Source organism: Erithacus rubecula (assembly GCF_903797595.1).
Source record: "Erithacus rubecula genome assembly, chromosome: 4".
NCBI classification, from domain to species: domain Eukaryota; kingdom Metazoa; phylum Chordata; class Aves; order Passeriformes; family Muscicapidae; genus Erithacus; species Erithacus rubecula.
In genome coordinates this window covers 18,591,991-18,615,628 of record NC_136686.1, presented here as the reverse complement: position 1 = coordinate 18,615,628, position 23,638 = coordinate 18,591,991, and the positions used below count along the sequence as shown (strand labels likewise).

Below are 23,638 nucleotides of genomic sequence, written 5' to 3'. Positions count from 1 at the left end.
GTGTGTGCAGAGGACAGGTGCTCAGTGGAGGGTAGGAACTCAGTTAAGTTCCTGAGGTAAAGCAGGTGGGCATTACATTATAAATGCATGGAAATTCTTTGAGTCACAACCCTTGATGAGGTTCCTGATTCTGCAAATAAGGGGCTTAAGTTGGTGGTTAAACTGATAATTAAAACTTTCCTCAGCTGTCAGGCAGAAATGCCTGGGCAGAGTTAAGAACATAACACAGACATCTTTTAAAAATCTGTAAACTCAGCCTCAAAATAAGGATAAATTATCTATTTACATTTGTAATTTGATTCAGTTCATCTTCTGTTTATTTATTACACAACTATTGTGTGAAATACTTTTCCTCATTTCCTTAGAAGATAAAACTGTCTCTGCAGTATTCAACAAACTTCTGTAGTCACAGAATGCTTTTCTAGTAATTGTTCCATTTTATGTATTAGCTTTACATATGGTAGCCCCTGTTTCAGGGATCATTGAATCATTCACTTTAGCCTGAGATAATCTTTCAGAGCTGGTAACAGAGGCAGGAGCTTAGAGCTTAACCATATCACCACCTTTCTTTGTCTGAGATGAAGAAGCCTGCAGATTGCAAGACACCAGAGTCATTTCCATGAGTTCTCACAGAACAGGGGTATTTGCAGAACACACATTAGTTGCAGTCCCATTATTAGTTTGACTCTTTGATGTTTGGTCCATTATGATTCCATTGCTGTCTCCAAATCATTGCTGCTACTGCTGGCCATGGAGCTGGAAGCCACAGAGTTGGCACTAGCCAGGATGAGCCTCTCTCTGTTTCCAAAAACTTCATTCACTGCAACACAAACAGGGAATTGCTTACATGTTACTGTCCCAGAGGATAGAGGAGTACAGCAGGGACAGCCTGGTGAGCACCAGGGAATGGAAATCCTGACCTGATGTGGTTTCAGGGCTCTTCCCCTTACCCCAAGTACTGAGTTGAAGCTAAAGGTCAGAACAATTGCCTGCATAAGATACTTCAATTACAAGTCCTGTTATTTTTTTCTCCAGAGCATCTAGAGATTTCCCCTGCATCATTGCTGTACCTAAGCACTGTAAAACTGATGAGGTTTGAAGTGCACCTCATTAAGTTTAAGTAATTTATTTCTAGTTTTAGTCTCTGGTTCCCAACAGGCTCTTAAAAGCCATCTCAAAAAACCCCATGCTATTTAGTTACAGGTAGTTACAACTGATCAAAACCAGTCCTCACTTTTCTTCCCCTAAGTACTCAAAAATGTGATACCAAGTCACATTTCAAGAAAACCAAAACATAGGTATTGTAAGAAGTAATGTATTACACTTCAGCTGCAATAAAATAAATAGTGTAAAGCTGTTCTCTAATACAGAAAAAAATCACATTTTTTGAAGCTGAAAATGTGGCCACACATACAGTCTTGGGAGTATTTAAAAATACTAACCTACAGTCTTCTGTCAGAGTCACAACACACTACTGAATACAAATAGACTGTGCAAGGGGAGAACCACAAGAGTCAGAAATGAGAACATTACCTGCAGAGATTTTGCTTATATCCCAAACACGCAGCCCGTCCCGCTCTCCTCCAAAGGCAAAGACAAACGGGAAGTCAGGGCAGCAAGCTGCACAGAACAGAACTCCCTGGCAGGGGGGGGGAGAAAAAGAAGAGATTGGTTTTTTTTTAAATCTTAAAATTAATTTGTCATCTGAAAATACTTTCACCAAGTAAGTTTTAATAAGTGTAATTAAGTTTCTGAAACTTCTTTTGTAAAGACATAAAATGAAAGTCAAGATCTGCTAATTATAAACAGTTAATCACATCTTTGTCTTGAATGTAGCAGATGCAAGCTGGGGCACCCGTAGTTCTACTCAGAACATTGTATCTGGAAATTGGGTCTGAGGCTTTGAAGCAATTCCATGAGGAATACTGCACTGTGATGAGAATGATTCACCCAGAATATGTTACTATTTTTTCCTATGAGACCTTAGGTAAAACAAGATTAAAACTAGATAGGAAAAGAATAAGCAGACAGAGTTTATATATGAAACTAATTAGAATCAAGAAATAAATATTACTATACCATTTTCATATCCCTGGAGTGGACTAAACTTGGTCTGTCTCCCAGGATATCCCAAATTTTCACGTATTTGTCAGCAGATGATGTCACAAGGCACCCTTTGATCTGACTGCTTAGTTGTAGCCCTGGAAGAGGAAGGGTGCAGCAGTGTGAGAGCAACAGTCAATCCCCATTTCCCAGAGATGAGGACACATTTTGAAGTGAAGTGCCTTACCCACAAGGGACAACACAAAAGAACACAGTCAATTTACCTGACACCTCTTCATCGTGAGCTTTCAGAGTAAACAGGGGCTTTTCAGCACGAGCATCCAGACAGTACACAAAGCCATCATCTGTGCTTGCCTAAGGAAAGCACAGCATTTAAAAAACAAACAGCCACAGTCACTCATCTGTCGAAAAAACCTCCAGTGAAGTAACACCCACCCTCTGGTACACCCCTTTGATCCAAGGCAGACACTACCTCTCCCTAGGACATGTTACACTGTTCCCAGCCCTGCACCCCCAAAGTCAGGCTCCACCCAGCTGGTGCCCAAGCTGTTCCATGAACCTCAACTATGCTGCACTGATGACATGGAAGTCAATCCTGTGCAAATTTCTTAAAATTACATTTGAAGAGAGTTGCCCCACTAAGTCTAGCCCTCAGGTCAGCAATGAAATGCAGAGCCTTCAGTCTCTTGCCTGTCAGTTCAAAGCTTTTGGAGTCAGTGGTAGCTAGTCCTGTGCAAAATTAAGTGTGATTACACCAGGAGAGATCCACATCACAAACCCAACAGAGCTGAGCAGCCACTTCTGTTGAATGTATACACAAAGCAACAGAGAACTAGACAGCCATTGGGATAACAGGGCAGATTTTTATTTTAAATTCTGTTGCAAAGTTTTATTATAAAAACTCAACAATACCAAGGTATTTTTCCTTTATACTCTAGGTGGCAGTTGTTCTCTTCTCCCAGGTAATAAGCAATAAAACAGAAATGGCCTCAAGTTACACCAGGGTGATTTAGATTGGACATCAGTAAAAATGTCTTTACTGAAAGGGTTGTCAAGCACTGGCACAGGCTGTTCAGGGAAGTGGTGGAATCATCACCTGGAGATATTTAAAAGCCACGTTGATGAGGCACTTATGGACATGGTTTAGTGGGGGACTTGGCAGTGCTGAGTTAACATTTAAACTCGATCTCAGAGGGCTTTTCCATCCTGACAGAGTGGATCACTCCACACCAGCCAGGAGGACAGTGCCCTCTAGCGCTGACTTGAAACACTGAATTAATACTCAGGATCTTCCCTCCAATTAGCTATTTCTCAGCTGCAATTGTTTCACTGCATGAAACACAACAGCAACTGTGCAAAGGAAAATACATCCCAGCCACTGAACACTGCAACGAGTGACCAAGACTGTCACCTCTGGAGAGAAAAGCACCAGCATCAATAGCTTTTCTACTCTCACATTGAAGATACCAAGTAAGTAGCTGCTTTAGAGATACTTACCGAAAAAATACCTAAAAACATCCTCCTCCAGACTGTACTTTTATAATGAGCAGCACAAACCATCCAAAGGTCCATCAGCTCCACTCAGGCTGATGATTCAGCCTGATTCAGGCACATTTAGAACACTAAATACAGGTTAAATGACATGGCAACAACCAGCCAGAATAGAAAAGCCTGTACTCACCAAGAAATGGCAAGGTGAAAAATGATTCCAAATCACTCTCTCAACCTGGCCACTAAACCGCCACACTCGATGGCTGTCCTGGGGGTTTCTGCAGTCATACAGCACTGCTGATCTAGGGGAGGACAAAGGGACAGGAAATAAAATTAAAAAAAATCTGGGCAGAACATTTAATGACATTGTTTGCTTTCCCACTGACATCTACAGAAACTCCATGTAAACTATAATTAAAATATTAAATGGAAACAACTTCACTACTTAGTCTTCTAATTCAGTAACAGATTAAAATCTTGCAGATAAGCACAAGATTTTTCCATGTGCTTCAAAGTTTTATCTTGGTTACCAACAGCCGCTCTACTGAAACTAAGCAGAGCTTGAATTGACTCAATACATAAGATACTTATCACATAGCAGACAATAATTATGCAAATATATCACTTAATTACGAACAGACTTCAGTGAAGTCAAGTAATGATGCACTAATTAGGAAATCATTTTGTCGTACATATGCATAGATTTTCAAATATGCTTAATAAAAACATAATTCTTAAAATTCCAAGTCTTAAACAACAAATAGTTAGAGAAACACTACTCCACAAGGAGGAAGAGTGGATGGCAGTTAGTGGGTCCTCTGGGATTCTTTACAGGCACATGCTCAGCCGAGTGACTACAGAATCTGTCCCAACTCAAAAAGCTCCTGGGTGCAAATGCAAGGGAGGAGTGGTCACATCACTCCAGCATCACCTCACCACTATCAACATCCTCAGTGTAAACCACTCCCATTCTATCACACAATAAAACAAGAGTGATGTAGGTTTCCCAGGTCTTTTACACACAACAGTTTCTTTAACAGTCTGATTTTCAGGCTATGAAGGCATCTCCCAATGCTCACTGTGGTCCTGCAAGGCCTTGCAGGAAAAATCCACAAGGGCAGTCTGTTTATGGATAGCACAGTGGTTTAGAAGTGCCCGTGGTACCAAAGCAGCAGTTAAAAAGGGATCAGGAGTTGGCCACTGCTTGGAATTAATGCTTCCTTTTATCAAAGCAAGTTGAGAGGGAGGCAGAAGACAGAAGTAACTTCCTAATAACAGCAAAAGATCCTCCTCCAATACTTCAGCAGATGCAGCAAGAACATTACAGAAGCCAGAGAACTTGAAGGCTTGGCTAAAGATTGTGAAGTCTATAAATTATTTTAACATAAGGACAAAGTCTTAAAAGCTAAATAAAAAAAAAAATCAGTGGAAGAAAATCATGGTGACAGAACAAGATTTAAAAGTTATCCAATTGAGATGGGAGAACAGAGAGGGAGTTTTTTGGCTGGTAGGACTTAAAAGAACTGGCAGCTACAGAGAAGTCCAAATGAGCAGACACAAACCATTTCCCAGCATCTCCAGGCTGCAATCACAGGAGACAGCCCATTACACTTTGGCTGTGCCTACAGAGGCTGGAGGGAGAAAACTGGGATTTTAAGGTCCCTGGTGCCTCCACACTGGCCTTACTGGCTGGCAAAACCTGGGCAAATTTTCACAGGAATAAACAGTGAACACATTCCCAATGAAGAAAATGCCATAAGGCCAAATTAAGAAACAAATTTGGTTTGGAGCAGGCAGGCACCTGGCACAGAAAATGTCAGCCCAGATGGTCAAAGCATTTGCTACCCCTGAAAAAAAGGTAAGGAAAATTACATCCTGGCCATATACAAACCTGGATTCCTTGATGGAAAAAATAACAGCATTATTCAAACTGGCACAGTTATAAAACAAAAGAAAGAACACACAGGGCTTAATTGAATAGGAATCCCCTCCCCAGGTGCAATTGTGAAAACATTCCCCTGACATACTTATCAAATGATCCAGAAACGAGGGTCTGAGTTTCAAATGGATGAAACTGCAATGTCTGGACCTAGATAATGGAAGATTTTATGTAACACACATATACAGGAACTTTCTTGGAACAAAGCACAACCATCCCAACCCTAAGCCAGCACACAGTCCTCCCTCAAAAAATTAAGCTTTTTGATATCCAGAACTGCTCAAAAAACAGTGCAAGAGATGCATATTACTTCAAAAACCCCCACCCAGTGAAAACAAGATATTTTCCAATATAATTTGACTGAACAGAACCCCAAGCCCCCTTTCTGACCTAGATGTTAATTAAAAAAACACAAAACAAAACAAAACAACCCCCCCAAAAAAACCCCAACCAAAAAACACCCCAAAAAACTGGAGGTAAAAGAATATATGCTTCCAGTTTGGGGGGGGAAAAAAGCAGATGTTAGCAAAAAATGAAAATCCAGAGTTTGTCAAGGGCAGTGACTTTGTTAGCAGCAAAATAAGGTTACAGCTATTAATAACTAGCTTTCACATTTTAATTACTATGAGATTAATTCATTTCTGAAGTACCCATCACTATGGTATTTTAGCATCATTTATTTTAAACCTTTTCACCTAGAACAAACTGTAACTGACACTCATTGTTCCCTTAAGAGAGTTACAGTTTGACCTATGTTCAGACATCTATTTTTGTAGCTTATACCAGCACTATTATATTCCCTACCATTAGGTCAATTCACAAAAGGTATTTTAAAAACTGTTACAAAGCTTTATTAACTTTCCAAAAGTATTTTTAAAAGCAAATACAGTGCTGTTTGCAAAAGCAACTAATTCATAAATTTAAACAATTCTGCACAAATGTTAAAAAATCAGAGAGTTGTTCTAAGGGTTCACTACCAAGAAGCAAATGAAAAACTGCAGCTACATTTTTCTCTGTATTCTACAGTGGGAAAAACACAGCAATTATTCCATACCTTGTCTGTATGTAGTGTCAGGCTGGCTGCTGGTTTACCCACAGCCATGTCCCACAAAATCACTGTGTTGTCAGCAGAGGCACTTGCTAAAACATTCCTGATAGTGGATCAAAAAATAGTGTTAAAACTCTTTATATAGATACAAACAATGATAAAAATCCAGAATACACACAGAGCCCAATTCTGAGAACAAGTACACTGTGGTCTACAGATTATTCCTCTCAAACCTGAGGGATTACTCCCTGAAGGCAAATAAGTTATAAGTAAAAATTATAAATAGGTTATATTACATTACATTAATAGAACACTTATAACAATGACAGTTTTGCTTCTATTTCCCCTGACATTACCTGCAATACCATTTACTCAAAGATTTCTTGAACAAAAAAAAAGGCTCTGAAGCACATTTTCTTTTGACATTGAATAGTATTTTTAAACATTACCTATGCTACATCATTCTGTTTGCATATGCATGCAGCCAAGAGCTTGACAAACCTGTTTGTGAAACATATCTGTTCATGTGCCTACTGAAGAAACAACACTATCTCCTTTGTAGACTGCTGAAAGTAACCACCAAAATTTCTGTTAGTTTACATACCCCACATTTCAACTTAAATTTGATCAACTGTGTTAAGAGCAATAAACACAGCTTAAGTTTGATGAGAAAAAACAAATCAAAACACTCCCAAATGCCTGTCAAATATACACTCCAATTCCTGTAACTGCTTCATTGCTCTTAAAATCAGATTTATTACCTCAACATTGTTGTTTCTGATTGAAACTATTCCCTCTCCCCTTTTTATATTAACTAAGTGTTTCTGACTGAAAGAGTTAACATTCTCCTGGAAATGCTGTTTTCCCAAGCAATGTTACAAGGGAAAGTTAAGAAAATGCATAGTGAAGGCTGTAAGAACATTTTACAGTAACACCACCATGACCTACAGGCAGAAAGTTATTTGTAGAGAGCTGTCACAATATGCCTTGCTTAGAAGAAAGAAATAACAATAAAACATTTTATATATAAACTGCTCCACAGAATTCCTTGTTTTGTCCATAAGCTGCCCACTTCAGGGCTGGTTTTATTTCCTGAAAGACCTACCAGTATCAATGAATTTGTAACTCAGCACATTACAAAATTATGCATTTCAGACTTAACTACTGAAGCCATAATGATTTTTATCCTTGTCTATATTATCACCAGACCATTCCTAGATACACAAAAGCTCCTCTTTTGTAAGACTGATGGGCTGATCATTGTCACACTGTACAGATGTGTGCAATTTAAGAACAACAGACTGTAAATTAAGAGTGCACTCTATATACATTTACTGAGGTCTGTGTGGGTGTTTTCTTCATCAGTATCTAGATAAGAAAGCAGTACAAGTGAAGGCTCACACCTGCTCATCAGAATATGCAGAGTTGCCTGTGTACATCTTCAAAGGCAGAGGCATTTATGACAGAAGAAAAATAAAATTTAGAAAAAAATCAGCCTGTGTCTGACTGAAGCAGTTTCAAGACCCTGCTGAGAATCCTCTGACAGATGAACTGTAAACAACAAGTGATAAAAAGCCAGCAGCATCTTTACTTCAGTCAGCACATTGTCCTTGACCTCTGCCCCAAGATGAGCCAGCTTTGTGTTGTTTCAACAGCAGCACTTTATTTCTAGTTCATTCAGGCAACAGGGAATTTTCTCTGCCTAGAGGCCAGAGGCATTTCTGTAACTGAGCTATTAGGGCTTTTACACTCTCTTTCTTGGTCACAGCTTTGGGGCAAAAGCCAGAAGGGAAAAAAAAAAAAAAAACAAACCAAAACAAACCAGAAGTGCAAGGACTTTCTTCTATAAATCTACTAGTCTTTGTTGAAATAGTGGTTTAGGCCACTGGCAGATCAGATTAGCTCAGGTCAGCCCTTCTCCTTCTCCAGTTTGAACAAGAGAAATTTAGACAATTTATCAAATGGCTCACACCCACCTTTGCCTTCATCTGAACAACCTGCAAATCAAAAGTGACCTGCAGCAATATACAAGTATTTTTAAAAAATTAAAAATCAAGAGTTCTATTAAAAAAAAATAAAATAGGAGCGTATTTTTAAGAATACATTACTTTCAGCAGTGCTTTCAAACTTTTGGATTTTGTGTGAATTAGAACTGCAATTTTCTAAAATCTATTGTTATTCAAATATTCTTTTACCTGCTTTGTTTATTCCATGAAAGATCAAGCACAGCATCACTATGTCCTTCCACAGTCCCTTCTGAAGAAGAACTCTGTGTAAACACACGACATAAATGGACTTTTGAAAATTACAGCTTCAATGCAAATCAAGCATTACTCCATATGAGTATGAATTCCCTAAAGCCTCCACAAACAACTTCATATTAAATTACTCTCATTTGCTGCAACACAGCTTTTGAGAGAACTGTCTCTGCACCACCTGCACCCTGCCTCCTACCCCAGACTGCAGATTGCTCCAGCTGCTGGGATTACAGAACTGGTTATTCCCTTCAGGCTAGTAAAAGAAACCTCATTATTTCCAGCTAATGTGCAACCTCTTCAGCTTCCTTCTAAACACTGCTGGCAGCTCCCCCTCTCTCCTCCCAATTAACTGAGCTTTGGGTCCTTGCAACTGCCAGTTCCTGCAACTTCTAATTTTTAATAGTTAAGATTCAAAGTTTACTGGGACACCACCCCATTCTTGCTCTGCTCTTAATTCCAGGCTTTAGTTATTTAAACAATTAGCATTTCAAATAATGTAAGGGGGGGGAAAAGAAGGCATTATCCCTGCTCTAAATTTCCTACATCCAACCAGGTAAACCATTTTGCAACACTTACTTTCTTTCCTTTCTTTTTCTTCTTTTTCTCTTTCTTGCCTCCAAGAGAAAAGACTGGTTCCAAAGATTCTACTACATCGAGGTCCCAAATGTCAATGACTGGGGTCATGTTACCCACTGCAACATAATTTCCTACAGACAAAAAACCAAATGCAACCACATTTATTTAGTTATGACATAGTGTATTTGGCAATCCAGCTGTTCCTATTTCTTTGGTTAAGCAAAACTTATGTGCCACAATCTTCTATTTGAACTGGCACAGAGCAATTTAAAAGTATCAGTAGATGTTGCCAGAAAAAAAAAAAAAAGTTAAATACATACATAGATATATAAATATATAAAAATAATTTTAAATATTTTTAATACATATCAATTTTGCTGTGGTTTAAATGTAATTAATTGCATCGGAGAGAGATAGAACAAAAGCAACCTTTCATTTGCTAACAGAAAATAAAGCACATTTTAGAGACTGCTTTGGTCTGCCTGAAATGACTTAATTGTTTGTAATAAAATCAGTATTTTAGTAAAATCATGTTACAGTAGCATCACTAGGATGACTGTATCACCAAGAAATAACACATGATGTTCACAAGTCAGTATTATCTTGATATTAACATTGATTTAATTTTGTTGTACTTTGCAGGAAGAAATCATTTAGTGGCAACATCACACTTACATGCTTTTCAAGCAAAAATTCTTTAACTGGACACTGACAGTATCCTTTGTAATTTACCTGTTGATTCATCTGGACTAGGATCAAAATTCAACCACTCCAGACTCAGAGGGTAAGCAGGCAAGATAATGTCATGATGTACATAAAATGAGTCCTCTTCATGATTATAAACTGAAAAATAATTAAAGTTATGCAAGACTACAGGGAAAGCAAACAACTATGAACAGGTCGCTTCTACAAAAGGCAGTTGTGGCAAAAACTAAATTCTCAAGGAGATGTAGAAGGTGAATTCACAGTGTCTTCCAAGTTTTACCCTCTACAAATGTAGCTCACTGAATTACACAAAATAAACATTCTCCTGTGTACTTTAGATAAATAAGTGACAAGTTTAGTCAAGATTCTATACTTTTACTTTGTTTGTAAGATCTCTTCATAATATATGCTCCATATCCAGCACTTTCTACAACTAGATACATTCATTTTACAGGATTAGCAATTAAAAAAAAAAATATTCCAGATGAAGTTGAAAGGGAAATGAAGGTAAAGAGACAAACCAGAGGAAGGTGAAGAATTCAGAAGAAGCTACCTTTAGCAGATGGTAACTGAGATACAGGAAAAGTTTTGGCAAAGCAGGCATATACTAAACACAAACTCCCTGTAACCAGCTATTTTTCTCCTTATAATTAGCAATTGAACAGCAGAGAAAACCCATTAATTATTTTAATAACATCTTATCACACACACAAAATCACAGTGCCACTTTTAAGGGCATGTGACAGATGTTAAGTTACTGAACTCTCCAGTTAACTAAGTTGTCTTAGTAGCCAACCAAAACCAGGCTACCTAATTTTAGAAACTGCAGAAGCCTTTGCTATTGTTTTTAAGTTTATATTGGGTATAAACTTAGAGTCAATAAAATTTGTAAACACCTCCAGACACAGAAAGTGCCAGATGCTGGTATGTGAAGAGATGCTTTCACATATTTTGGTCATGTTGGTTGCTTAAAATGAAATACTTTGCCTACAGAAACATGGACCACAGCACAAGCAGCCAGAAACATTCCCAAGAAGAACCACAGTAAGCAAAGATGATAATTTCAGCACATTCAGTACTATTCATTGGCAAAACAGAAAAATCTTTTACACAGCAAAATTAAACCTATTTCTAGGAGAAGTGGTATTCAGGCCCTATTAAGGATTATCTCCTCTAGACCATGATGATAAAGGTTCTGGTCCTAATCCTAGCAGTGGAAAGCCCACTTAAAGAAGCAAGGAGAAAATTAAAGATAAAAAAAAAAAAAAAAAAAAAAAAAGCAAAACAAAACAACAAACCACTAGAGGATGCTTGCAGGATATGGAAAGTAGGATGGAAAAGAAGAGCATAAAAATGCCATAGTATTTTCTAAAAGTTTTAAGAAATTAAATAAGGAAAGGAATGGCTATACAGCCTGAAAGAGGCAAGTTATCCTGTAAATAACAACTCCACAGGAAATACTCTAGCCCTAAAAAGTAGCTAAAGTACCATGACATGGAAAAGGACAAAACACAAGGCAGAAGGGGAGAAAAATCCTTCCCAAACCAACCCACTCCCTCTTCAGCACAGCCACATGGCACATGCTAGGCAAGACACTCCCTATGTTCACTGTAAAGAATAAACTCACCATGGACCTCCAAACTACAGCAGTCTTTATCAACTCTGCCACAAAGGACAAGATTGTCAGTGGGTTTAATCAAAAAGTCCTCCTGCTCATATTGCTCCTAAACAGCAAAAAGGAGAGGACAAGGGGCATTGAGAAAAGCACATAAAAGCATGAAACTACACTTGTTCAAAAGATGGAATCACCAATTTTGAACCACAACTGAAAATACTCCAAATCCAACACCCTAATGCCCACCCACCTAAAACCATGAGAAAAGCAAGAACCAGACCTGATTCTGGGGATAGTGAACAGTCATTAAATTAGATTGAAAGACTTCTCTGTGAGCCTAGGTGGGTTTGTAGAGGTGTTTAACTATCAAATATGAAACCATATTTCAAGGCTGTCCTGATGCAGCTGATTGCTGAAAAGAAAACACCACCAGCAGTCCACACAGGTGAGTGCTCCTGTGCCTTGACCACTTACATAATGTAACAGAATTTTACCAATAACAATGCTGCAGCTGCTCCTCACATCCAGGAAATAATTCCACTGTCTATTCCTGGAAACTATTTCCCAGAAAGTACTGCCTACAGCCCTACCAGGCATTCAGCTGGACCAGAAAAGATGTGACCTTTCATCTGATTTTCATTGTTACTAAGGAACGGAAGGAATTTGGGAATTTTTGTTGTGAAAAATTAAGAACTGTACAGAAGTCAATAATCTTACACAGAGTACCATCCTTCTCATCTTCAATACATACAAGACTTTTTGGACTTCTCACTGCAAGCTTTTAATTTTTTTATATTCACTTCAAGCATACTTCAATATTTGAATTCTATCAAGTCCTGCAATTCTTTGAATCAGTTTAGGGTTACATAATCTTCAACAGTTCCAGTAGCAAATACCAAAAGAAAACAGAAAATGCACACTGAAGAACTTTCAGAAATTGGGGAAAGAACTTGAGCCTAGGAAGAAGAGCTTGAAAAAAAGGTGTTCATTTTCTCTATGAACAGAAATATTTCTACAAACCCAGCTTCTGCAAAGATGTTCCCCATCTGACAGTGAAACTAATACAGGCAGAAGCAGCCAATGACACAGTATTACATATATATATACATATGTACAGAACATTGATATATTTATATATCAGACATGTTGCCTGAGTCCACCTCAGCCTTTCTTACACAAACTGGTAGAAGGTGTAAGAGTGTTGCAATCTGCAAAATTTTCTAATTTTGGCCACTAGTGGCCTGAGACTTGTTATTTTAAGTGTTTTCTGTGTCCCACTAGGCAGGTGAAAAACCACTCCATGTATAGAAGTGCCAGGTTTAAGTAAAGAGCCAGTTTACCTTAACCTCCTACTTACATGCAAAAGAAGGCACTGCACAAAGCAACCTTAAAAGAGCACCATCCAATCAAAAATCTGACCTTTGAAAAAGGACTCCAAGCACTTACATGCCCCATGGCAAAGTGGAAAATTTAACTGATTTTGAAGATTATACTGTTTAAGATATTTAACATTCTTTAAGTACTCACAGTGGTTTTTAGTGTGATGTAAGGATCGTTTTCATTGCTCCCATACACTGCCAGAGTAGCCAAAGAGTCTCCAAGTTTTAAATCACCTAAATGGGAATTTCAGAACACTTTTTACACATCTGTAACAGGCAAAGTTAGAAACTCCTGTAGCAATACCTGTATAGCAAAATATCAGGAGTAGGCTAAATGAACTCCTCCATTCTGGATCTTGGTAGGATAAACTGCTCAGTGTTTCCAGGGACTTTGCTGCTCTGCTCCAGCACTACAGCAGCAGAGTGACAACCTTTCCAACATGCTCTTGGTCCTGGTGTCAGCGAGGGTGACACTGAACTGTTCCCCTCACTAAATGACTTCCCAAGATGGGACATGCAAATCATTAAAACTGTGAATTTCCACCATCTGAAACTTAACAAAGTATTGCCTTAGGGTATTAAAGTCTTAAGTACAACAAGAAATGGAAAGGTTCTTCACTTACACTGACAGTGTTTTTTTCTTACCTGTGTATCCCTCTTCATCATAGTTGTCCAAATCATACTCATCCAGCTCATGGTCAGACATCTCTTCATTGTTTTGGGAAGACTTAGTGCTGCTGCCAGGCACAGGTGCATTTGTGTCACCTGCTGTCTGGCCCTCATCACTGCCCTCAGCACCATCCCTGTGGAACGACACAGATCCCTGAGAAACTGTGGCAGACACAGAGAACACTTCCAGAGGGCTCTGGAGAGATTTCAGCACACAGTCCCAGCTGCTCACATGGCCTTCAAGTCTTTATGCCAATAATTGCAAAATCCATTCACACCTTCTAGAGCCTCTCCTAAAATACAAGGCATCTATAATTCTCAGGCTTTCAGAGAAAGCTTTTCCTTCAAAGTTTTCATGACAAAAAGTGGCATAAATTTTCCTCAGCAAGGCAAACTGTGTTTCCAAGTCCCTTTCTCTTACACGTTTTTGTGGATATAATGCTCTCAACCTCATTTCTGTGCATTTACACGTGTCCATGCCATTCCTTCCTTTCTTTTCCTCACTCAGAGGCACAGTCATGTGTGAGAACTCCCACATTTCTTCAAGGTTTTTAAGCTAAATTCCTCATTCTTCCCATACTTTAGCAAAGTAAAAATAACATAGGTAAGGTCACACTGTGAATTCTTCTTATGGGGTAAACTATGCAACATCTAGAAAATTCAGAACTTTGTGGGATCAATTCTGCAGGCAAGGAATTCAGGAGAAGGAAATGTACCTTAAACACTGGCTGAGAAGTTAAGAGACACTCAAAGTGTCCCAGTGGAAGATATTCCAAAGAAACTCATTCCTGTTGAACACAATGTATTTCTGTCCTTCTGTACACAAAATTCCCAAGCAGCAATGAACCAAGGTGGTTCTCAGATACCATTTCCAAATTGAATATCAGAAACTTAATTTTCCTAATTTGTTCAGTAAAATAAAAAACTTCCCATTAACGACATAACTAGAGACAAGTTAACAAGATAATTAAATAAAGTAACTAAATCCAAGTTTGATTTGTGATCTTTGCACAGGGAAAAAAAGTGAGGTGTTGCAACAAATTCTACAAAGTACAACAAATTACAAACACAGGAGCTGTTTCAGATGGTCTTCATACTTCCATCCTCAAGTTGGAACACACGGGATCGCGGCCGCTCCTCCCGCCCACAGCGGCAGCGGCGCCCTCAAGCCACCCGCTGCCGCTCCGCCGGCCGGGCTGCCCGGGCACGGTGTGTGCAGCAGGAGCTCCCGCTGCCGCTCCGCCGGCCGGGCTGCCCGGGCACGGTGTGTGCAGCAGGAGCTCCCGCTGCCGCTCCGCCGGCCGGGCTGCCCGGGCACGGTGTGTGCAGCAGGAGCTCCCGCTCCTCGCCGCCGCTCCCGGCTCTCCGGGCCCTCCCGCGGCCCCGGCTCACCCCAGCCTGTCCTGCGCCTCCTCGATCAGACCCTTCAGCTCCTCCTCGCTGAGCTGCACCTGCGGGGCGGACACAGAGCGGTGAGCGCGGCGGGGGCGGGCGGGGGTCCCTCGGCGCGGCCCCGGCCCGGCCCCACCTTGTCGGGCGTCTCCTTGGCCACGCCGCGCCGCACCCAGGCGGCGCAGGGCACGGGGCAGCTCATGGCGGCACCGCCACCGCCGCACGTGCCAGCGCCGGCGCGCCACAGTGACGTCACGGGAGGAGGGGCCGCCCGCACCGGCGGGGAACGGGAAGGGAGCGGAGATTGCTTGGTGGCGTCATCACCACGCGACGGCTGGGCGTGTTCTGAGGGCGGGGCCGGGCACTGCCCCGTCGGGGGATTTGTGCACAATCCCGGGATCGGTGAACGGGATAAACCCTCTGCCATCACCGAGCCCAGCCCAGCCTGCAAGTGCTCCGCTCACCGCACTGCGCCACCGCCTCCCTCGCGCTGGGAGGGACCCGCCCTGCCTCTGACACATCCCGGCGGCAATCCGCCCAAATGAGAAGTTCAGAAAGGCCTTTTTTGTTACTGGTCCGTACATTTGATCCAGGGGATATAAACCAGTGCGCAGTCAATGGCAGCAGGGAGGTGCAGGGCGTTGTGAGGGTCTGGCGCCTCCACAGGAGCAGCTGCTCTGTGCCCTCCCACACGAGCTACTCACTAATCCCAGGAAATGGATGAAATGCCAGCTGCAATGCACGGGAAGGTACTCTCTTACCAACATGCACAGTCACTGCTGTTCCCTTCACCGGAATCTTAATTCAGTGCAAACTACAGGCATGGGAAGCTGAGGAACGAGCATTTTATCAGTGTGGCAGATTAAATGGCCTCGTTATTCCATCCACACCACTGTGGCGTTTCCATTATTTTTTATCCTGATTCTTCCGTGGTTCTGGCATGAGAGAGAAATCAAAATCTTCAAAATATTACTACCACTTCACTTTCCCCTTCGTTTCACCAATATGCTGTGTTTTGTCTTGATGTAGACATAAAGATACCAAGGCAGAAGTTGGATCCTTCTGTGACATGGACATCCTTGTCCTACCTGTAATCCATGCATTTTCCATGCTTGCCTTTTTGCTTTGCTGGCCATCTTCTCTCAGCAGTGTTCAAGAAATCCCTCTTGTCCTCCCGTGCATCAATCAGCCACAGTTTGAGCTTCAGCCTTCCTCCAGATTCCGAGGGAAGTTTTGTGCAAGTGGCTGCTATTCTCAAAGGACAGGCAGAGGGGAGTGTTAGGCAGCCAAGAGGAATAAACCCAGGCTACTTTCCAGTGGCTGTGGTTCCTGGATATTGGGGTGGGGGTTTTTTTCAGATGTATACTTTTACAGTGTGGAGGTTTGCAGAACAGAGTGGAGCCAGAATTGTTTTTACTGAAGCCATCCTCAGGGCAGGGGGCACGCAGCTCTCCCTTCTGTCTCACTGTGTACATAATCACGAGATAGCAGAGCACAGTGGGGAGGCTCAGCAGCAGAAGTACCAAAGAAAAGACAGCTGGAGAAGAAGGAAGGAAGGAAAATAGGTAGCAATTGTCCACAATGGATATTATAGCTTAGAGAACTGCAGTTAGTAGTAATGATTTTTCTTCTGAGACCAGTCCATAAATGCTGGGTGATTCCAATACCTCTCTCTGTAATACACTTGCTGGGGATGTGAAACTGTTTTGGTTGGTTTATTTTTTTTCCCCCAAAATAAGGGGCCTGTATTTAACAGGCTATCCTGTTAAATATATGCCTTGATAATCACAGAAATGTGTCTGAAAGAGTGTTGCCCCAGGCAGGAAGCTCCCTGCAGACAGAAGATGCACACCCACACCAAGGAATCCCCCAGGATGATTTATGGGACATAACACACCAATAAAAAATGGTCTCGTTGGTATTCAATGTCCAAAGATGGCTCAGCCACAGAGATGGGAAGATTAGCAAATAAAGCAGATGTTAATTTCTTCATTTGGATGGAATTCTACCACCATTGGAGGAATTTTGGGATGACCCTAGGAGCTGTCCTAATTGGGAATGAGGCTGTATAGCTCACAGAAACCTCTGGATCTTTGTTAAATGGAAAAAATGGCCATGAAGAAAGGTATGTGCAGCAGCAGACAAGGACTCAAGGGCTGTGCCAGAAAGGGTGTGAGGACCAAGCTCAGATCCTGTGGAAATAAAAGAACTGTCATCAGACATTTTCATGCCACAGCTTGTTCTGGACTGGCCTTGGGCCTCTCCTAAAAATGATCTGAAAGGATTCAGCTCCACTCCCCTGGCCCCAGTCAGAGGTCAGACACAGCAGGGCCTGAATCTCTTAGACCCATTCTTAACCTCTGATGAGGAGAGCTGACATCCCTTTTATCCCCATGAACATCCATAAAGGAAGGAAAGATTTGACAATAGCAATTTTCATTTTCAGTTTAGTCACTGATTCTGCTGTCAAAAACTTCTGCCTGTCTGAAGTGAAAAGCACCAAAACATTGTCCCTGTTTCTGGATCTCTATTTGACCTATCCTTACTGCTTTTCACCCAAGGATGCAAGTGCTGGATAAAAGCAAATTTCTGTTCTGGAGTGGATATACCAGGTAAAGAATGGGAATCAGTGGGAAAAAATCAATGACTCCTTTAAAGGGAAGGTTCAGCTTCTTTGTAAGGGACATGTCAAGGTACCCAGAGAGCATCCAGAGTATTTTCTTCACATGAAGTCAGCTGGAAGAGAGGAGAGCTGGCTGATGAATTGATGTTCAAGTAGTTGGTTCCATCAGGCTCTCCAATAACTACTGGAAAACTTAAAGAGCTTCAGTGTCCAAGGCTGCAGAGACCTTGATAAACCTCGAGTCATGGAACTCTCAGAGGCACTGTAAACATCTCTAGTTTGACAGCTGGAAGATACTAAAGGCCAGGAAAAGATTGATTGTGCAAATCACACAGGCTGTAGGCAAGAAAAGGAAGGGGATTTTATGTGTTTCAGAAGTATGCTGTAGGTTTACAGCTGTGGTTAAGCTGACATTTTCAGATGAAAAAAAGGGAAAGTAATCAATACACTGGCATCTCAGATTAATTTTTTTCTATTTTATCAAATTATCTGCAAAATACCAGTGGTGCAGTCCCAGGGATGCTAAACAGCTGAAAGCAGTTACATAATCAAGAAATCCTCAACTTAGGAAAGAAAGGAAGGAATTCTTAAGAGTGACTTTGAAACACCAATGGCAGCCATCTAAGTCCTCAGGGTTACCTTTTGATTTTCTATTTGCATTCCCTCTGTGTTTCTGTGAAACACAGGGCACAAATGGTGGCAGGAAACCAAAGAAGTATCAGCTCTCAGTAGGGCAGCATCTTGTCAAGGGAGATGACATGCCCTGTTTGCACACTGCTGCATAGCCTGGGGGGAAGAACTCTTGAACTGACAGCTAGGCAGAAAGTTAAGTTTTCAGGTAGTTAAAACAAGGCTGCTTTGGTTTTTCTTTCATCCAGGATCCCCTAAAGGAGTTCTCTGGGAGAGCACAAACCTCCTCACTTTGAAAGATAAAACATCCTTGTGCTAAGGCTTATTCTCACAGATCTTTCTTATTGCTTTTTTTTTTAACTTTATGGAATAAATGAGATCTTTTAGCTCCATCTAATAAGTGTGATCTCAATATGAACCAGATATGTGTGAAAGACATTAAACCTCACTGGGACACATGAACTGCATTATCACAGATGTAAGCTCATGGAGAAGCTGCTTCCCCAAAATGCATGCTGGAGAGTTTGGGAATGAGAATCCCATCACCCCTGCAATGATTGCTGTCAGCTGGACACCTCAGAACACCCAAGGACTTGCACCTCTCCACCACCAAGGGCACGGGGGGGATACCAGGGCCCCTGTTTGTCTCAGAGGTGTCACATCTTTATTTCCTCCCCTGTATTGCTCAGTGCTTCTTACACGAGCTTGTAGAGCCGAGGGCATACAAGCTCCTAGGAAGGTAGCCAGGCTGCAGGGTTGTGCTGGGAATGGTGGCTTCCCAGCCTGCAAGGATATATGCAAAGGTTCTCAGACATCCCCTGCTTTGCAGTTTTGCATCTTCACAGCAAAGCTTAGAGACAGCCAGCCCACACGTTACTCTGAAACGTTTTCCAGGAAAGACTCATTGGACAAAATAAAAGCCACTGAGGAAATGTTCAATAAAATATAAGGCTCTGTCAACATAGAAAAATTTAGCTGATACCACTGCACACCTAGAAATGTATCTGTATAAACCATTATGCAGATTAAAAAAAAAAAATTCTGAGTGGTTTAAATGTTACGTCTACATAGTCAAACTGAGACACACAATGACCTTTATGTTATACACATGCTTCTGCTGCTGATTGCAACAACAGAGCTCCATCAAGCACTTCTGGCAGTGCTTTAGCCTCAGGACAAAACCTGGGCTCCTCTAGGTGAGCTCTTTGTAGCAGGGTGGGTTTAGACATCACTGTCCATTTCTGCCCTGTGGAAGAAAAAATACAGCAGTGGGCAAGACTGTCCTAAACATTAATTAGCTCAGTGAACATGTGCCTCAGCCTTCAGTCTCGACAGAAAACCTCAAGAACACAAATGGGAACAGAATGTAGGAAAAACATGGATAAGTTTACAGAGAACCCAGAAGAATGGTGTGAACATTTCTGGCTGAACTTCACTATTTTTCTCAGTGAAGTGTTAACTCAAATGCCCAGAAAGAATGGTTTTATATAGTTTTGATATCCACAGCTGGGAAAGGGAGACAAATCATTCCAGTTTGCTACATGTGAAGGCTTGCTTTACTTTTTTCCAGATACTGGGGAAGCAGGCAAGGGGTGGGGGGCTACATCTCCTGCAGAATTTGGGTAACTGCAGGGCTCCCTATGAGCTGCTTTTCAAAGTCCAGTCCTGGACAGCTGAGTTTGCAAAACCTAAAGGCACCTGAGAGAGCCACCACTGCTCTGGGCAGTCACCCAGTCTGGGGTGAGTGTTGTCTCACTCCCACAATTTATGTACAAGACATGAAAGGATGTCACCCTCTTTTGCCTCCTGAAAGAACCTGTTCCTTAATAATATGGAGAAGGATTCTAATTACAAAGAAAGAACTTGACTCCAAATCCACTAAAACATACAAGACAGAATACACTGCAAATTAATTTAAGGATTAAAAAAATAAAAAAATAATGCTAAACAAAAAATATTTTTAAAACCTGATTTTCACACTTGTGACAAGGTTAGTCAAGTCTCTCTATATCTGACTTCCCACTTGAGATGCCCATTTCCAAACATCCAAACTCTCTGGCTATGATGCACTTGCAGATGTTTAATTTTAAGCATCATGGAGCTCCATTCCCAGGTCTTATATGCCCATTTTATGGGAGACCAGACCTCAGACAAAGGTTTTTGGGAACCAACTCTGGATCACTTCTTCACATGCACAGCAAGTGTGCTGACAGTAGTGTGTGTGGGAAAACAGCACCAGGACTTCCAGATGCAAAATCCTGAACACATGTGGTTTCTGGGAGATGGTTCTTGGGAGAAGCCAGTCCTGCTGCTATCTGAAATTCATCAAGAAACACCTTAAGGGGAGAAGAAACAACAAAAACACTCACAGCAGCCATTTCCTAGGCTAGAAAACAATGGAATTTTTATTGAACAGAGATGGCTCATAAACACACTCAAAGGAGTTCCACCTGCTGTTCAGCAATATTCATTGCTATCTGATAATAACCTATGGGGCAGCTGTATAAAACAGGAATAAAATACCAAATTGCTATATTCGTTAATAACTTTGCCTTCCAAATACAGAACTGTAAGGATTTCAAGTCTGAAAATAGACCACAATTGTTAGCATTTAAACCAAACCTTTATGATAACAAATATACAAAAAAAAGGCAGTCAATATATTAAACATTTAAATCAATAGCATACATTTCTCAGAGGTAAACATTGAGCAAACAAAGCCACCGATGATGTTCAGGAATCAGGTAAAAGTTTCAAGGTCAAGCTCCAAACACTGTAGCTTTTCTAAAGCCCTACTGGTATTACACTTTTATCTAGCCCCTACATTGAAAACTATGTAGCATGAACATTTGAAAATATAACATTGGCTATCCTGCAGGGAACCTGGAGTTCCTAAAGTCCTCCTTGTGTTTATATTGGAGCACCTGCGGAGACAGAGGGCAGTAGGAGTCAAGCACTTTGTTTTGCAACGCTGGGGTTTGAGATCTGTTCTAGATGAGCGCAACAGGGTCCCAACACCAAACACGAATTCCAGCATGACAACAGAGTATGGGCCTGACAACCTGCATGAAGAATCAGCCTCACAATTTGCATTAAACAGAACGGGACTTGCACACCTGCCTATTTACTGAAAGCCTGTGCTATTTCTACTGCACAGAAAAAGCCTCCTTCAGGAGCTGATCTAATGCCTGAGGTTGAAAGCTTGGGATACGTACATAAGCTCAAAAAGAATGGGATAAATCTACTATTGACAACTAAGAAAAGTTTGTATTGCAATATTGCTCACAACATAAATGTACAATTTGCACAAAACATGGCTCTTCAACATGAATATTTTGCAAGCTACAATATATATATATGTATATATAATATGTATAATTTCTTTTCTTAAAGAATTATTATGCCAGAGTGCATGCAAAGAATTTCAAAGCAGAAGCACAACAGGAGCAATCACTTGTTTACAGGTTACTGAGACCATTCAATACAGAAACAGTGGGATATTAGATAACAGACAGACAGGTAGGTAGATGTATGTACACACTGCTTCTTCAGGGACCTTCCCATCTGACACCCGAATCTCAGACCCCTTTGAAAGACAAAGCAGGGCTCTGAAGGTTCCCACACTCTGGCCATAAATCACTTCTGTTGGAGATGACAGCAAAGGAGGCACTTGTCCTTTAGCCAGGAGTAGAGGCAAGCAATCTTCTCCATAGCCAACATCTGTTCCAAATCCTGCTCTTGCAATTCTAAGCAGTGAGTGGTGAGCATTTATCCATCCAATGTTTTAGCTGGTCCCAAGCAGCCTTTGCAGCTGGAAATCCAGGACTGAGGAGCTGGATCCCCTAAACAGCAGTGCACAGCACTGCCACCATTCTACTCAGATATGTACAAGGAATGACATGTATCTTCTGGTTTAAAATTTACACAGAGTATATACAAATAAAGCTATTCTATCAAGGTGCAAGTTTACTATTCTCTGGTGGGTTCCAATGAAGATTTCTTAAAAAACCTTTATGCAGACCCACCAGGAGAGTTTACACAAAGCTGACATTTTGTCAAGTTCGTTACGTAGGTTTCCTTCTGCAAACTCCAGAATGGAAGCTCCTGTTACTTTCCCTTGGAGTTCTGCCTACACACCGGGCTGGATTTGATAGACTACAGCCATGTCTAATATAATTTCCTTGATTTCAATACATTTTTGTCTTGGATGAAGTGGCACCATGTGTTGTTTTTTTTTTTTTTTTCCTTTTCCAGGATGTCATCCATCTCAATGAAATGAGGCAGGACATGTAACTGGATGGCAGGGGGATTGCACTTCATGTGCCCAATCCAGCTTTCCTCACTTTTGATGGAACTGTGGTGTGTGAAGCTGGCACAGTTTGGCCTCATGGGTATGTCTGGAAGTCCTTGGTGCTATTTTACACTGGCTGATGACAGGCAATGACCTCAACATAAAAATAAAAATTTAAAAAAAAAAAAAGCTCAAATGCAATTTATTAAACAGTAAACATCTGACTGATGCACTAAACAGATGGATATGGAATGCAACTTGTCTAAAATTAGAATGGTTGTTTTCTTAGGCAGGTCTAAATTCACAAAAATCTTTCCCATCCCATGCAGGCCTTGTTCTGCAGCATATAAATATATCATGCTTCTAATAAAAGTCATTGGGAATGCAAAGCCTGTGATTAAGAAGCAGAAGGAAGGCCTGCCCTCTCCCATTTTTCTTCAGCAAAAACCTCAAGTAACATAAGTACATGTTTATGATCCCTGCTGAAGCAGGGGGGCTGTGTGCAATGACAGCAGGATTTGGCCTTCAGCCTTTATGGTGTACCAACCACAACTGTGAGGATGACTGGATGGGAAATTACATCTGCTACTGCATTAAAAAACCATACAGCCTTGCAGTAACTCCCATTAAAAATTCCCACTGACTTCAGGAGAGAGACAGAGCAAGAGAGCAGTCTTTAGCAAGTGCATGTTCTGCTCCACTGGAGTTATGTTCCTCAAAAATCTTTCTGTAATACCATTTTCCTCCATTTTGTAACCTGATTATATCGAGGCATTCACAGCAGAGGCTTTGCATGTGTCCTCTCAAGCTATAGGGAGCATTTCACACTAGAAACAAAGATCTCATTTGTTGTTTTTTTTTCTTTTTCAGAGTAATGCAATAATAAAAATCAACTTGCTGGTTTAACATGCTGCAGTGCCTTTATACAGCCTTAACAAAATACGATTTTTAAAAGGAT

The 23,638-nt window shown here is 41.0% G+C and overlaps 1 protein-coding gene across 1 annotated transcript; it reads right to left on the bottom strand.

The window, feature by feature from the left end:
• Positions 1-239: 239 nt before the first annotated feature.
• Positions 240-15,416, bottom strand: PWP1 (PWP1 homolog, endonuclein). Its single transcript, XM_079303626.1, has 15 exons — positions 15,273-15,416; positions 15,137-15,195; positions 13,721-13,878; positions 13,224-13,309; positions 11,709-11,805; positions 10,109-10,219; positions 9,377-9,507; positions 8,738-8,811; positions 6,549-6,645; positions 5,583-5,644; positions 3,746-3,857; positions 2,328-2,418; positions 2,080-2,201; positions 1,534-1,639; positions 240-820 (listed from the first exon to the last, which is right to left on the bottom strand). Exons 1-15 carry the CDS (start codon positions 15,336-15,338, stop codon positions 705-707), a joined length of 1,488 nt encoding a protein of 495 aa, XP_079159752.1. The 5' UTR covers positions 15,339-15,416; the 3' UTR covers positions 240-704.
• Between the last annotated feature and the right edge of the window lie 8,222 nt (positions 15,417-23,638).